The sequence below is a fragment of the Xenopus laevis genome, chromosome 8S (assembly GCF_017654675.1).
Source record: "Xenopus laevis strain J_2021 chromosome 8S, Xenopus_laevis_v10.1, whole genome shotgun sequence".
Taxonomy (NCBI): Eukaryota; Metazoa; Chordata; class Amphibia; order Anura; family Pipidae; genus Xenopus; species Xenopus laevis.
In genome coordinates, this window is record NC_054386.1 from 89,333,809 (window position 1) to 89,347,247 (window position 13,439).

General features: G+C 39.2%; 1 protein-coding gene across 1 annotated transcript; it reads left to right on the forward strand.

Moving 5' to 3' along the window:
• Nucleotides 1–661: 661 nt before the first annotated feature.
• On the forward strand, nucleotides 662–9,575 carry gchfr.S (GTP cyclohydrolase I feedback regulator S homeolog). The gene is made up of 3 exons (XM_018233778.2): nucleotides 662–802; nucleotides 6,995–7,089; nucleotides 9,181–9,575. The coding sequence occupies exons 1-3, from the start codon at nucleotides 767–769 to the stop codon at nucleotides 9,302–9,304; spliced, it is 255 nt and encodes an 84-aa protein (XP_018089267.1). The 5' UTR covers nucleotides 662–766; the 3' UTR covers nucleotides 9,305–9,575.
• The last annotated feature ends 3,864 nt before the right edge of the window (nucleotides 9,576–13,439 follow it).

The following is a 13,439-nucleotide window of genomic DNA, read 5'->3' on the forward strand; positions in this document are numbered from 1 at the left end:
AGATTTCACTCTCTTTCAGCCCATCACCCTATAAAAAGGAAAAGACCCCAGAGTTTTTTGGGACTTAGAAAAAAAATTTTTTTGAACCATCCCTATCTACTCTATTGCACTTCGTCTGGTCTGAGGTTGGGGAAGTAAAGTCTGGCGCAACGTTCATGAAAATCCGCAACTTAGTGAAATAGCGTAGTTACGTCCCTTCGCCATAGCGTAAGGGTGCGAAGTAGCACTAGATTAGGTCCACTTTGCTAGCGAATTTACGCCAGCGCCCGTTAGTAAACCGGCGAAGTGGCAAAATGACGATTTTTTGCTAGCGTTAGCCACTTCACCCTTTAGTAAATTTGCCCCTAAATCTCCCTGAATCTGCCCATGTGCTAAAGCCCTAAGTGTATGGCTCATTCTTAGGATTTTTTTCACACCCATTAATCTTCTTTTTCTGGTTATAGGCTGGATTCTGTAAGAAAAGAACAACATTCCTCTTGCAACAGTTCAAGATTTATTGGAGTTCCAATTTCACACAGCATTTGAAATAGCATCTGTTATAGTCAAATATTTATAAGTACTTTATATTCAACTCACTATTTATTTTACTCCCTCTATCACAAACCAATTGGTTCTTATCCCATGCACGAGCTTCCGGGTACACTGCAGTGACATCAGAGATAGGAATGCTTGCTTATTGGCTGGATGCTAAATGTCAGCTGCTTGGCTGTTAGCTGGCAGTTAGAGTGACAACAAGCAGGTGTAAGTCGTGCAGAGAGCAGCCAGGATGCCTTATGTTCTCATCAGCACCCAGATCCGTATGGTGAGTGTCAGCTTATGTGCAGACTGGTCCCATTGCTTTGTTCTCTTGGGGCTAAACATACTGGTGCATGGTGTGTGTATATGCTTATACTTGTCTCTTGTCATTGCTGTATTCATTTAGTCTTATTTACATAACAGCCTTTTCTTTTGCAGCAAAAAAGTGAAAAATGCCCTCCTTATTGAATGAGACCCTGAATGTATATGTCATGTTCCATGTGAATACAAAGGGGCTGATATACTGGGCTGTTTGTGAGTGTTTTGTTTCCCAAAGCTGCTTGATAATAATTTGCCAATATTTAGTGTATCAGCCCCACAGGCAGAATGGAAGGATCTGGCTCCTGGTCCTTGTTTATATTATAAATACCATGATCTGCTGACGGCTGCATAGTCTGAGATGGCACCATGGAATCCCCGTGCTAGGAAATCATTTTAGAAAACACCGTACAAGTATGGGATCTCTTATCTGGAAACCCATTATGATCCAAAAAATCCAATTGTGTCTCACCTAAACAAACAATTCTTCATATTTAACTGAATTGCTTTTTTTTCTGTACTAATAAGACAGTACAGGTATGGGAGGTGTTGTCCAAATTGCTCAAGACCTGGGATTTTCCCAGTAAGGGGGTCTTTCTGTAATTTGGATCTCCATACCTTAAGTTTACTGAGAAGTCATTTAAACATTAAATAAACTCAAAAGAATTGTTTTGCCTCCAATAAAGGAGAAGGAAAGCTCCAAGACAGTTTATTGCCAATAGATTAGCCACAATAGTACAAGCTATAAGACTATATTTATTCTGCAGAATGCTTTACCATACCTGAGTAAACAACTCTAGACACTCTCTGTTTGTTTAGGATAGAAGCTGCCATATTAGCTTGGTGTGACATCACTTCTTGCCTGAGTGTCTCCCTGCTCACTTATAGCTCTGAGCTCAGATTACTGCAGGGATGGGAGGAGGGAGGGGGAGAGGAGCAAACTGAGCATGCTCAAGCCCTAGCCCTGGAGGTTTAAGCTGAAAACAGGAAGTCTGATACAGAAGCCCATGAGTACACAATAGAAGAAAGAAATGCTGTGTTTCTTTTGACAGAGGACTCAGAGCATCTTTTATTTGAGGGTTTACTGGTGTATTTATATAGACCTTTCTGATAAAGCTTACTTAGTTTTAGCCCTTCCTTCTCCTATAAGGAAGAAAGGTTGAAGTGCAGGACAGATCCACGGCAGTAGTCTTAGACTGGAAATAATTTGTTTGGGAAAGTGAAGAACTTTTCCAAAAAAATTATTTGCAGTCTAAGGGGCAGATTCACTAAGCGTCAAATTTGCGCTAGCGTCCTCTTCACTCACATCGCAACACTTCGCCAGGCGTAAATTCGCCAGGACAACGCTAATTCACTAAAATCCGAAGTTGCGTCCAGGGCGCGGGACGCTGGCGAAGTTGCACTAGCATTACTGCAACAAGCAAAGTTGCGCTAGCGTTGCCTAATTTGCATACGGCGGGAAGTCAAAGTACAATGGACGTATATGTTGCAGCCAATACATTACATTACACCATCCCGGGAAACCTTCATAAAATAAAATAAAGTTGTTATATTGCCCTACACATGAGCCCAGTGTATAGTTTATGTGTCATATGTTAGGAAATGTAGGGGGGATGCCGGGTACCCCAAAAAGATTTACGATCTTTTGCAGCCTATCACCCTGAAAAAGGAAAAAGTCGCCATTGTTTTTTGGGAAATTTTCAACTATTTTTTGAGGAACTCCTATCTACTCTATTGCCTGGTCTGAGGTGGCGAAGGCAAGTCTGGCGCAAGAGGTAACGTTCAGTAAAATCCCCATTTTAGTGAATTTGTGTAGTTACGTCCATTCACCAGAGTGAAAACTCCCCAGGCGATAGGGAGAGGATTACCGCTACAGTCTATCCTTTGCTTGTGAAATTACGCCAGCAACCATGATTAAATCTGCGAAATAACGAAATGACATCACGCTGGCGAATCTTCGCTAACGTTAGTCACTTCTCCCCCTAAGATTACTGCCGTGGATCTGTCCTGCACTTCAACTTTTCTTCGGATTGATTCTATTGGGGAATTAACACAGGATACTCCGCAGGACAACCAGCAAATACGCACTCCTAACGGTGAGCTGCAGTCTGTCTACAGTATATATATATATTTGAACTGGCAGTATATCTTAATTGGGATCAAGTACAAGGTAGTATTTTATTATTATAGAGAGAAATGGGTTTCTTCTGGTTAACGGATCCCATAAATGTACCTTCTAATTGATGGATGAATTGGATACATCCATGTTGATGACAAAATAATAACCATATTGGCTATCCAGGTCCTAGACATTCTGAACACCAGTTTCTATACCTTGTGATTTGTTATCCACTTATACTATACACCTTTAGGACCGTGCTGGGTTTGTTAGTGGGGATCCTTGTGCAACATTTAATAATTGCTACTTTTTTGGGGACTTGCAATCTTGAAATCACTGCAGTCTATAATTTCCCTAAATAGAAACTTGCACAGCCTCTGAAATTTACAGTATAAATATACAGGTATGGGATCCAGAATGCTCGGGACCTGGGGCTTCACGGATAAGGGATCTTTCCGTAATTTGGATCTACATACCTCAAGCCTACTAGAAAATCATCTAAACATTAAATAAATCAAATAGGTTGGGTTTGACTACAATAAAGATTAATTATATCTTAGTTGGGATCAAGTACAAGCTACTGTTTTATTATTACAGAGAAAAAGGAAATATTGTTTTTAAAATTTTGATTATTTAGATAAAACGGAGTCTATGAGAGACAGCCTTTCCATAATTTGAAGCTTTCTGAATAACAGGTTTCCGGATAATGGGTCCTATCCCTGTATATATTTCTCAGACTCTGCAATGTCCATTGTGTGACATCAGATCCTATATCAACTATGTATCTTACCTCTGTATTTGCCTATGGGAACAATGTTTATAAATGTTTTGTTTGCTTGCAGTTTGTGTCCTGTGTGTATAGATTAGTCCTTAGGCTAGATTCAAGCTACCATGAACAACTAGCTTCACTTAAATGGATAATACTCCTTTAAAGGAGAATTAAAACCTAACTAAAGAAGTAGCTAGAAATGTTGCACATTATGTTTTGGGCTTCTGTACCAGCCCAAGGCAACCACAGCCATTTAGCAGTAAAGATCTGTGTCTCCAAAGATGCCCCAGTAGCTCCTCATCTTCTTTTCTGCTGATTCACTGCACATGCTCTGTGCTGCTGTCACGTACTGAGCTTAGGGACCCACTCACAATATACAGTACACATAGAATAGAAATGTCACAATATAAGGCTGATTAGTAATTAAAACACATAATTACTACATGGCAGCACAGAAACCAGTGCAATTAGCATCAGAATTTAATAATCAGCAAACCTGTAGCATCAGCTTATATTACAGGGGAAGCTCATTTTCTGCTGGATAATTAGTGACGAGCCCTAAGCTTAGCTTCTCAACAGCCAATCAGAGCCCACTGAGCATGTGAGTGTCACAGACACTTTCCAAGATGGTGACCCCCTGTGACAAGTTTGAAGTCCTGGATCATTGCTGCTATTGACAAGCTGAAACTTTAGCCTCGTGCAATAAGTTCACTATATAAAATATGGCATTTTAAGACATATAGAATATCCTGTTGTTTAAAACATTTTTTAAAATAGATTTTTATTTATTTACTTTCTCCGTCCTTCCACCTATCCTATAATTCCTTACTAGTGTCATTTGTTTAGTGTCATTATAATTTATGACAAGCAAGACGTTAGAGCACAATGGGGGTCATTTATCAACACTGGGCAGTTTTGCCCATGGGCAGTAACCTATGGCAACCAATCAAATTGTTGCATTGATTGTTCTACTTGCAGCTGGCTTCAAAAAGCTAATCACTGATTGGTTACTATAGGTAACTGCCCATGAGCAAATTTGCCCAGTGTTGATAAATGAGCCCCAATGAGTCCCTACTTCAGCAAGGATGATTAAGGGTAAATTTGTCTGTCTGTCATACAGTGATGGATCTTATACAGTGTGTTTTGTTTATATGGTTGTGCTAATAATGACTGGAGTGAACACATATCCAAGTCCATAAAATACCTAATAATGGAACAGCAAATTTGCTACCACTACACTAATTCACTAATATCTAAGTTACGCCCTTGGTGGAGAACATTGGCGACTTTCGCTAGCGTTACTTCGGCAGTGCGAGCGTTTCATAGCGAAGATGCGCTAGCGCTCGTTTGTGCCTAGCGAAAATTCACTAGTGATCTTGCGCTTAAGTCAATTTGCATAGGGCGTGTAATTTAAAGTTGTATGGACGTCTTTATTATAAATGTTGGTGGAAATGCTTGAAGTTACCACTTTTTATTACAAATGTCCAGGGAACCTTAATAAAGACAAGAGAGTTAATATAATGCCCTACACATGAGCCCACTGTAAAATTAAAGTTCCATATGTTATGAAATGTCAGGAGAAAACCGGTTCCCCAAAAAAAGTTTGTTAAGACTTTTGCAGGCAATCCCGCTTAAAAAAGGAAAAGTCGCCAGCGTTTTTGTAACTTTAGTGCATTTTCGGCTCACAGGATATGATGTAAGTGACAGAAGATTGAGGAAGATCTAACTGATTTATAGCACTTCACCTGGTCTGAGGTGGCGAGGGCAACTTTGGCGAGAGAGGTAACGTTCAGTAAAATCAGCACTTTAGCGAATTTGCGGAGTAACGACCTTTCACCAGAGCGAAATGTCGCCTGACAATAGAGTGAGAGTGAATGCTAGCGACGGTCTCTTTCGCTAGCAAATTGCCGCCTGTTTGTGAATTGCCAATGTCCCTGCGGATGGCAACGCTGGTGAATTGTGGCTAGTGTTAGCCACTTGTCCTTTAGTGAATCTACCCCATCATTTTAAGTTTCATTAAAAGCAATTCTATTTCTATAAACCGTAAACGTTTCTATTTGTGTTTATTTTTACTAATGATTGGGACTTGACATTGAAAAGACTGTCGGTACTGACTCTGAGGGTTGGCTGCAGAATTTATTTTTAAAGGGATACTGTCATGGGAAAAAAAAATGTTTTCAAAATGAATCAGTTAATAGCGATGCTCCAGCAGAATTCTGCACTGAAATCCATTTCTCAAAAGAGCAAACAGATTTTTTTATATTCAATTTTGAAATCTGACATGGGGCTAGACATATTGTCAATTTCCCAGCTGCCCCAAGTCATGTGACTTGTGCTCTGATAAACTTCAATCACTCTTTACTGCTGTACTGCGAGTTGGAGTGATATCACCCCCTCCCTTTTCCCCCCAGCAGCCAAACAAAAGAACAATGGGAAGGTAATCAGATAGCAGCTCCCTAACACAAGATAACAGCTGCCTGGTAGATCTAAGAACAACACTCAATAGTAAAAACCCATGTCTCACTGAGACACATTCAGTTACATTGAGAAGGAAAAACAGCAGCCTGCCAGAAAGCATTTCTCTCCTAAAGTACAGGCACAAGTCACATGACCAGGGGCAGCTGGGAAATTGACAATATGTCTAGCCCTATGTCAGATTTCAAAATTGAATATAAATTTTGCTCTTTTGAGAAATGGATTTCAGTGCAGAATTTTGCTGGAGTAGCACTATTAACTGATGCGTTTTGAAAAAAACATGTTTTCCAAGGACAGGATCCCTTTAATATTTAATAATGTTTAAGGTAACTAAACTAAGCCTAGCCCAAATCATCCATGTCCTTATAGCAGCGATCCCCAACCATTTTTGGACCGGGGACAAATTTTTTTGCAAGGATCAGGGGGTGGGGTCGGGGTCATGGTGGGTTTGGGTGGTCCAGCGGCAAGTTTGCACATGCCACATCCAATTTGGGCGTGCCGGCATCCAATTGTGGGCTGGGCTCGGTGGCCCAGTTCAGTAGTGTCCGCGGCCCAGTTCTGGTTGGGGACCCCTGCCTTATAGGATAGGATAGGAGTCACAGGGGTCCAAATTGCCTCTGTCCACAGCCCCACTACCCTCATGGGGAAGAACCATTTGTGCTGCTTCAAGTGAAAGTTCGGTTGCTTCTAAAACAGGTCCCCCCCAATGTCTGTCTATAATGTCCTGGGAAATGGAGAATACGGTTTCGCCCACTGACTTGACGCATTGATGATGACTTACTTGTTTTGTTACACAGGAGACCGGACCTACGATTGTGGGAGATGAATTTTCCGATATACAGTTGATGGCACAGCTCGAGGCAGATAAGAGGACAGTGCTGGGAAATAATTTGTAAGTGTGAACATGGAATGGCTGCTAAGGTACTAAACACAGAAAATGTCATTGCATGTCTAACGAAACAGGAGTCATGTTCATTATATAGTGAATAAAGTACCCCCAATTGGAAAACATAAGAATATTATAAGTCACAGAGGAGATCCATGCCCATATACAGGTCATGGAACTCCGAGGTTACTTCTAATATCCTCATATTTTCCAACGAGGGGTACTTTATTTATTATAATACACAAGTTATAGACAAAAATGACGTCACTACTCACCGTTTATAACTGATGACATCACTAGTCACCGTTTATAAGGATATCATTTATATCCTTATAATTTATATATATAATTTTGATATTCACGGCAATTGGTTTATTTTACACCAGGGTAGAACCCAATAGCAACCAGGGAATTCACCTTTACCTTTAATTAACTTTTAGTATGATGTAGAGTGCAATATTCTGAGACAATTTGCAATTGGTTTGCATTTTTTATTATTTGTGGTTTTTGAGTTATTTAGCCTTTTATTTAGCAGCTCTGCAGTTTCAGCAGTCTGGTTGCTATGGCCCAAATGACCCTAGTAACCATGCATTGTTTTGAATAAAGGACTGGAATATAAATAGGAGAGGGCCCGAATAGAACAATGAGTAATAAATGGTAGCAGTAACAATACAGAGCATTTGTTTTTTTAGATGGGGTCAGTGACCCCCATTTGAAAACTAGGAAGAGTCAGAAGAAAAAGGCAAATAATTCAAAAACTATAAAAAAGAAAAAATGAAGACCGATTTGAAAGTTTCTTAAAATAAGCCATTCTATAATATACTAGAAGTTAACATAAAGGTGAACCACCACTTTAATAGCCTTCCTGACATTCGATGTTTTTTTTTTTGTTTTTTTTTTAGAAAAACTCGATTCGTACCATTCTAATATGATTAGACTACGATTCAAATTTACGAGTTGGGTCAGATCGAATGATAGACATTCTAGTTTTTTTCTTAATAACCTCCCAGTCGATTTGTGAGTATATTCAAATTTATTCTAGTTAAAAATAAATAAATAAATAAATTCACATGAATTTCGAAATTCGACCTTTGATAAATGGGCCTCTAAGGGGCATATTTATCAAGGGTCGGATTTCAAATCTGAAAAACTTCAAAATTTGAATTCAAAAAGACCAACCGAAATTAAGTTGTTTTTTTTTGGCCGAATAGGTCCGTATTCGGCCGAATTCAAATCATACGAATCGAAGTAACCGCGCATTTGACCGAATTCAAATCGAAGTTCTATTTTTCCAAAGTCCACCAATTGACTCCAAATAGGTTCTAGGAGGTCCCCCGTAGGCTAAAGCAATTCGGCAGGTTTTAGATGGTGAATGGTTCGAAGTCGAATTTTTAAAGAGACAGTACATGATAAATTTCCATATTCTAATTTTTTTAATTTTTTTTTCAAATTCAAATTGGACTATTCCCCTAGTCGAAGCACACAAGAAATAGCTCAAAATTCTAATTTTTTTCATACGAAAATTCACCTCGACCTTTGATAAATCTGCCCTTAAATGTGTAGCCTTACAGAGCATTTGTTTTTTAGAGGGGGTCAGTGACCCCCATTTGAAAACCAGGAAGAGTCAGACGAAAAAGGCAAAAAATTCAAAATCTATAAAAAAGAAAAAACGAAGACCGATTGAAAAGTTTCTTAGAATCAGCCATTCTATAACATACTAGAAGTTAACATAAAGGTGAACCACCCCTTTTTAATAGCCTTCCTGACATTCAAGGTTTTTTTTTTCCCGGAGAAAAACTTGATTCTTACAATATGATTAGAATACAATTTTTGGGTCGGTCAGATCGAATATTAGACATTCTAGTTTTTTTCTTAATAACCTCCCAGTCGATTTGTGAGTATATTCGAATTTATTCGAGTAAAAAAAAAAAAAAAAAACTCACATGAATTCGAAAATTCGACCTTTGATAAATGTACCCCTAAGTGTAGAAGGGTGCTAGCCATACTGGTGCCAGGGGCTGCTCATTCTTATACAAAAGATGCCAATGAAGGTGTGAAGGCGACTTTACTAATAACCCTTGTTTGTGTTGGTCTCAGTTCAGAGTATTATGTGAATGAACCTCCGCATGTGACACTCAACAAGTTGGAAAAACTGGGTTACCGGGTCGTGAGCATGACGGGTGTTGGCCAGACTTTGGTGTGGTGTCTGCACAAGGAATAAGGATTCTCAATGATTCTCACAGGCCGACCAAGATCTGCTCACACATCACCAAGAGCATTTTCAACTTGCAGATGCCTCTCCTGCACCCAGACTCCAAGACTTCAGCCGTGATTACAGGCAACTCCAGAACCAAATGCAAACGATTAATGGACATCACCACTGCTGAGCAATGCTGTGATCTGACTCTATTGTTATATACAGGTATAGGATCCCTTATCCGGAAACCCGATATCCAGAAAGCTCCGAATTACGGAGTGGCTGTCTCCCATAGACTCCATTTTATCCAAATAATCCAAATTGTTAAAAATGATTTCCTTTTTCTCTGTAATAATAAAACAGTAACTTGTACTTGATCCCAACCGAGGTATAATTAATCCTTATTGGAAGCCTATTGGGTTTATGTAATGTTTAAGGGCTCTTACACATGAGCGTTCCGACCTGCGCTCCCCTGCGTTCCGTTTTTTGGCGTTCAGCCGCAGGGGAGCGCAGGAATAGACGCAAGTCATTATTTGAAATGGGGCTGTACTCACTCAGGCGCGTGTAGGCGCCGAACGCAGGAAAAATGCAGCATGTTGCGTCTGAACCTGCGTTCGGCGCCTACACGCGCCTGAGAGAGTACAGCCCCATTTCAAATAATGACTTGCGTCTATTCCTGCACTCCCCTGCGGCTGAACGCCAAAAAACGGAACGCAGGGGAGCGCAGGTCGGAACGCTCATGTGTAAGAGCCCTAAATGAATTTCTAGTAGACTTAAAGGACAAGGAAAGGCAAAAAAAATACAATCCCATTTTTACTTTCTTTAATGAAAAAGAAACCTATCTCCAATATACTTTCATTAAAAAATGTGTACCGTTTTTATAAGAAACCTGACTGTATGCAGTGAAATTCTCCCTTCATTTACTGCTGTGGATAGGAATTGTCAGACGGTCCCTAACTGCTCTGCAGGGAAACAATCATACTTATGTACAGCAGGGGGAGCCCCGGTCTTACTTCCCAGCCATGCAGAACTCAAGCAGCTTTGTTTATGATGATCCCTAAGTAGCCCAGACCACACTGAGCATGTGCACAGTCTTAGTCTTGCAAAGATGTTTAACAAAGTTACAAGATGACAGCCCCCTGTGGCCAACTTTGAAAGCAGAAATCATTTGTTTGATTAGGCTTGTGGTGCAGTAAGTTCATGTTTATGTTTAGTATACAAAATACAGCATTTCTACCCTTATTCTATTTTAGACTTTCCTTGTCCTTTAAGGCATCAAGACCCAAATAACGGAAAGATCCGTTATACGGAAACCCCCAGGTCCCGAGCATTCTGGATAACAGGTCCCATACCTGTATTCCCATAACACTTATTTCTGTTGTAGAACGGTTAACCAAAGTTTTTTTCCATTTTAGAGAAGAACAGATGGCAGTGATGTAATCACAGTGTTAAACTACACCAGGGCAGTTACTCATAGCAACCAATAAGAAATCTACTGTAAGCTAAAGGGAAACTATCGCGAAAATGAAAATTTAATATAAACTTCGTCATACTGAAATATGAAACTTTCTAAATACAATCAATTAAATATTCTGTACTGTTTCTGAAATAATCAAGTTTATCTCAGTATCTGTTTCTCTTCATTCTGTCTTCATGCAGCAGTTGAGTGTCAGATATTCATTGACAGTTAGGGGCATATTTATCAAGGGTTGAATTTCGAATTGAAAAAACTTCGCATTTAAAAAGACCAACCGAAATGAAGTCAAAGTTTTTTTTTTGGTCGAATAGGTCTGTATTCAGCCAAATTCGAATTGTACGAATCGAAGGAATATCACATTCGATTCAAATTTTTTCCAAAAAAATTTTTCAAAGTCCACCAATTGACTCCAAATAGGTTCTGGGAGGTTCCCCATAGGCTAAGACAGCAATTCGGGAGTTTTTAGATGGCGAAGTCGAATTTTTAAAGAGACAATACATGATAAATTTCGATATTCTAATTTTTTTCAAATTTGAATCGAATTTGGACTATTCCCTAGTCGAAGTACACAAAAAATAGCTCAAAATTCTAATTGTTTTTCATTTGAAAATTCACCTCGACCTTTTATAAATCTGTCCCTTAGATCCAATAGATCTTATAGGGGGGGCTCCTTTTGCCTAGAAGATGTATTAGTGCTCACTGCTTTTTCAGCAGGATTCAGATTCGGCCGAATCCTTCTGCCTGGTCGAACCGAATCTTAATTTGCATATGCAAATTAGGGGCGGGGAGGGAAATCATGTGACTTTTTGTCACAAAACAAGGAAGTAAAAATGTTTTCCACTTCCCACCCCTAATTTGCATATTCAAAAACCGTGAAAAGCTCATTGGATGCTACATGGATAGACAGCAGTTTAGGTAGTCTCTGGGGTGTGAAGATAGGGTGGCACAGAGGAAAGGTTAGCAGAAGGAATACGATTGGGTAGAGATTAGGGCTTTATCACCTCTCTGATTAATTCAACAGTCTAGGCTGGTCGGTCTAATTTCTTGTTTAAATTTTTTTTAAAAAAAATGTATCGATATGTTCACATGTTGTTATGAAATGGTGTTCAAATGTTGTATGTTTTATATTTTGGAAATATAAATGGATATAGCTGCATGTCTATAGAGATCTGTGAGTATTTGTCATAAGGAAAGTACCATTAGAATCAGTATTGTAGCGTGTTGGGTGCCTGCGGAATATCTGCAAAACAAAGTCATGTTTTGGGTAAGTCTACGGTGGTCTACGGACACCTCAGTATTAGCTAAACTGTGGCTCTTATCCCTCCTACCCCTTTACCAACGAACGACTATGGGGCAAATTTACTAACCTCCGAAAATTTGCCAGCGTCAGCTTTGCTCACAGCCAGGCGTAGATACGCCAGGACAACGCGAATTCACTAAAATCTATCCTAGATAGTGAATTTTTTAAATTAAAAAAAAAAGCCAGACTAAACTTGAATCCACAATTTAACCATATTTATTATTTAAAAAGTTTGATTTAATCGGTTCGGGTAAAAACTCGATAAAATAGAGCGTAAACCCAAATCTTAGTTTTTTCCTAGCAACTCTTGATTCTAGGAATCTCGACCTCAGCAGGTCTGAGATGGTGGATTTTCGGATTTCCAAATCGTATGGTTTTTTTTCTGGTTTTTCCACGAATCCACAAATTTTTTTCAGGCTTTTTGCCCGAAAAGGTCAGATTTTCGGGATAATTCCAGTGCAGACCACAGAAACTTCAACATTGGATAGGGACCTCTGCCATTGACTTATACACAAACCAAATCGTACATTTCTTTCTGAGTTTTCCCCCCCGAATCGCTCGATTTTTTTCAGGCTGTTTCCCGAAAAGGTCGGATTTTCGGGGAAATTTCATTGCAGACCACAGAAACTTCAAAATAGGATAGGGACCTCTGCCATTGACTTACATTGGCTTTTTGCTGCATTTGGCTTTAATAAATCTCTTCAAAGAGGGGTGGATTTATGAAAATCTGAACCTTTCAGATTTTTTTAAATTTAAAAAAGCAAGACCAAACTCGAATCCACAATTTAACCTTATTTATTATTTTAAAAGTTTGATTTAATCGGTTTGGGTAAAAACTCTATAAAATCTAACGTAAACCCAAATCGTATGTTTTTTTTCTGAGTTTTTCACAAAAAGCACAAGTTTTTCAGATTTTTACCTGAAACGGTCGGAAACGTCCAAATAGGATAGGGACCTCTGCCATTGACTTATACACAACCTCCGCAGGTGTGAGATGGCGGATTTTCGGATTCTGGCTTTTGCTGCATTGGGCTTTAATAAATCTCTTCAAAGAGGGGTGGATTTATCAAAATCTGAACCTTTTTAGATTTTTGTAAATTAAAAAAAAACAGACCAAACTAGAATACACGATTTAACCTTATTTATTATTTAAAAAGTTTGATTTAATCGGTTTGGGTAAAAACTAGATAAAATCTAACATAAACCCAAATCGTATGTTTTTTCTGAGTTTTCCCTCCGAATCGCTAGATTTTTTTCAAAAAGCCCGAATTTTTCAGATTTTTACCTGTAACGGTTGGATTTTTGGGGTAATTCCGGTGCAGACCACAGAAACGTCCAAATAGGATAGGGACCTCTGCCATTGACTTATACACAACCTCGGC

Bases quoted from the DNA above. Each gene is read 5' to 3' on its own strand.
- gchfr.S (XM_018233778.2), top strand. From the start codon at position 767: ATGCCTTATGTTCTCATCAGCACCCAGATCCGTATG. The intron at 803-6,994 runs GTGAGTGTCAGC...TTTGTTACACAG, and splicing joins TCAGCACCCAGATCCGTATG to GAGACCGGACCTACGATTGT. The intron at 7,090-9,180 runs GTAAGTGTGAAC...TGTTGGTCTCAG, and splicing joins ACAGTGCTGGGAAATAATTT to TTCAGAGTATTATGTGAATG.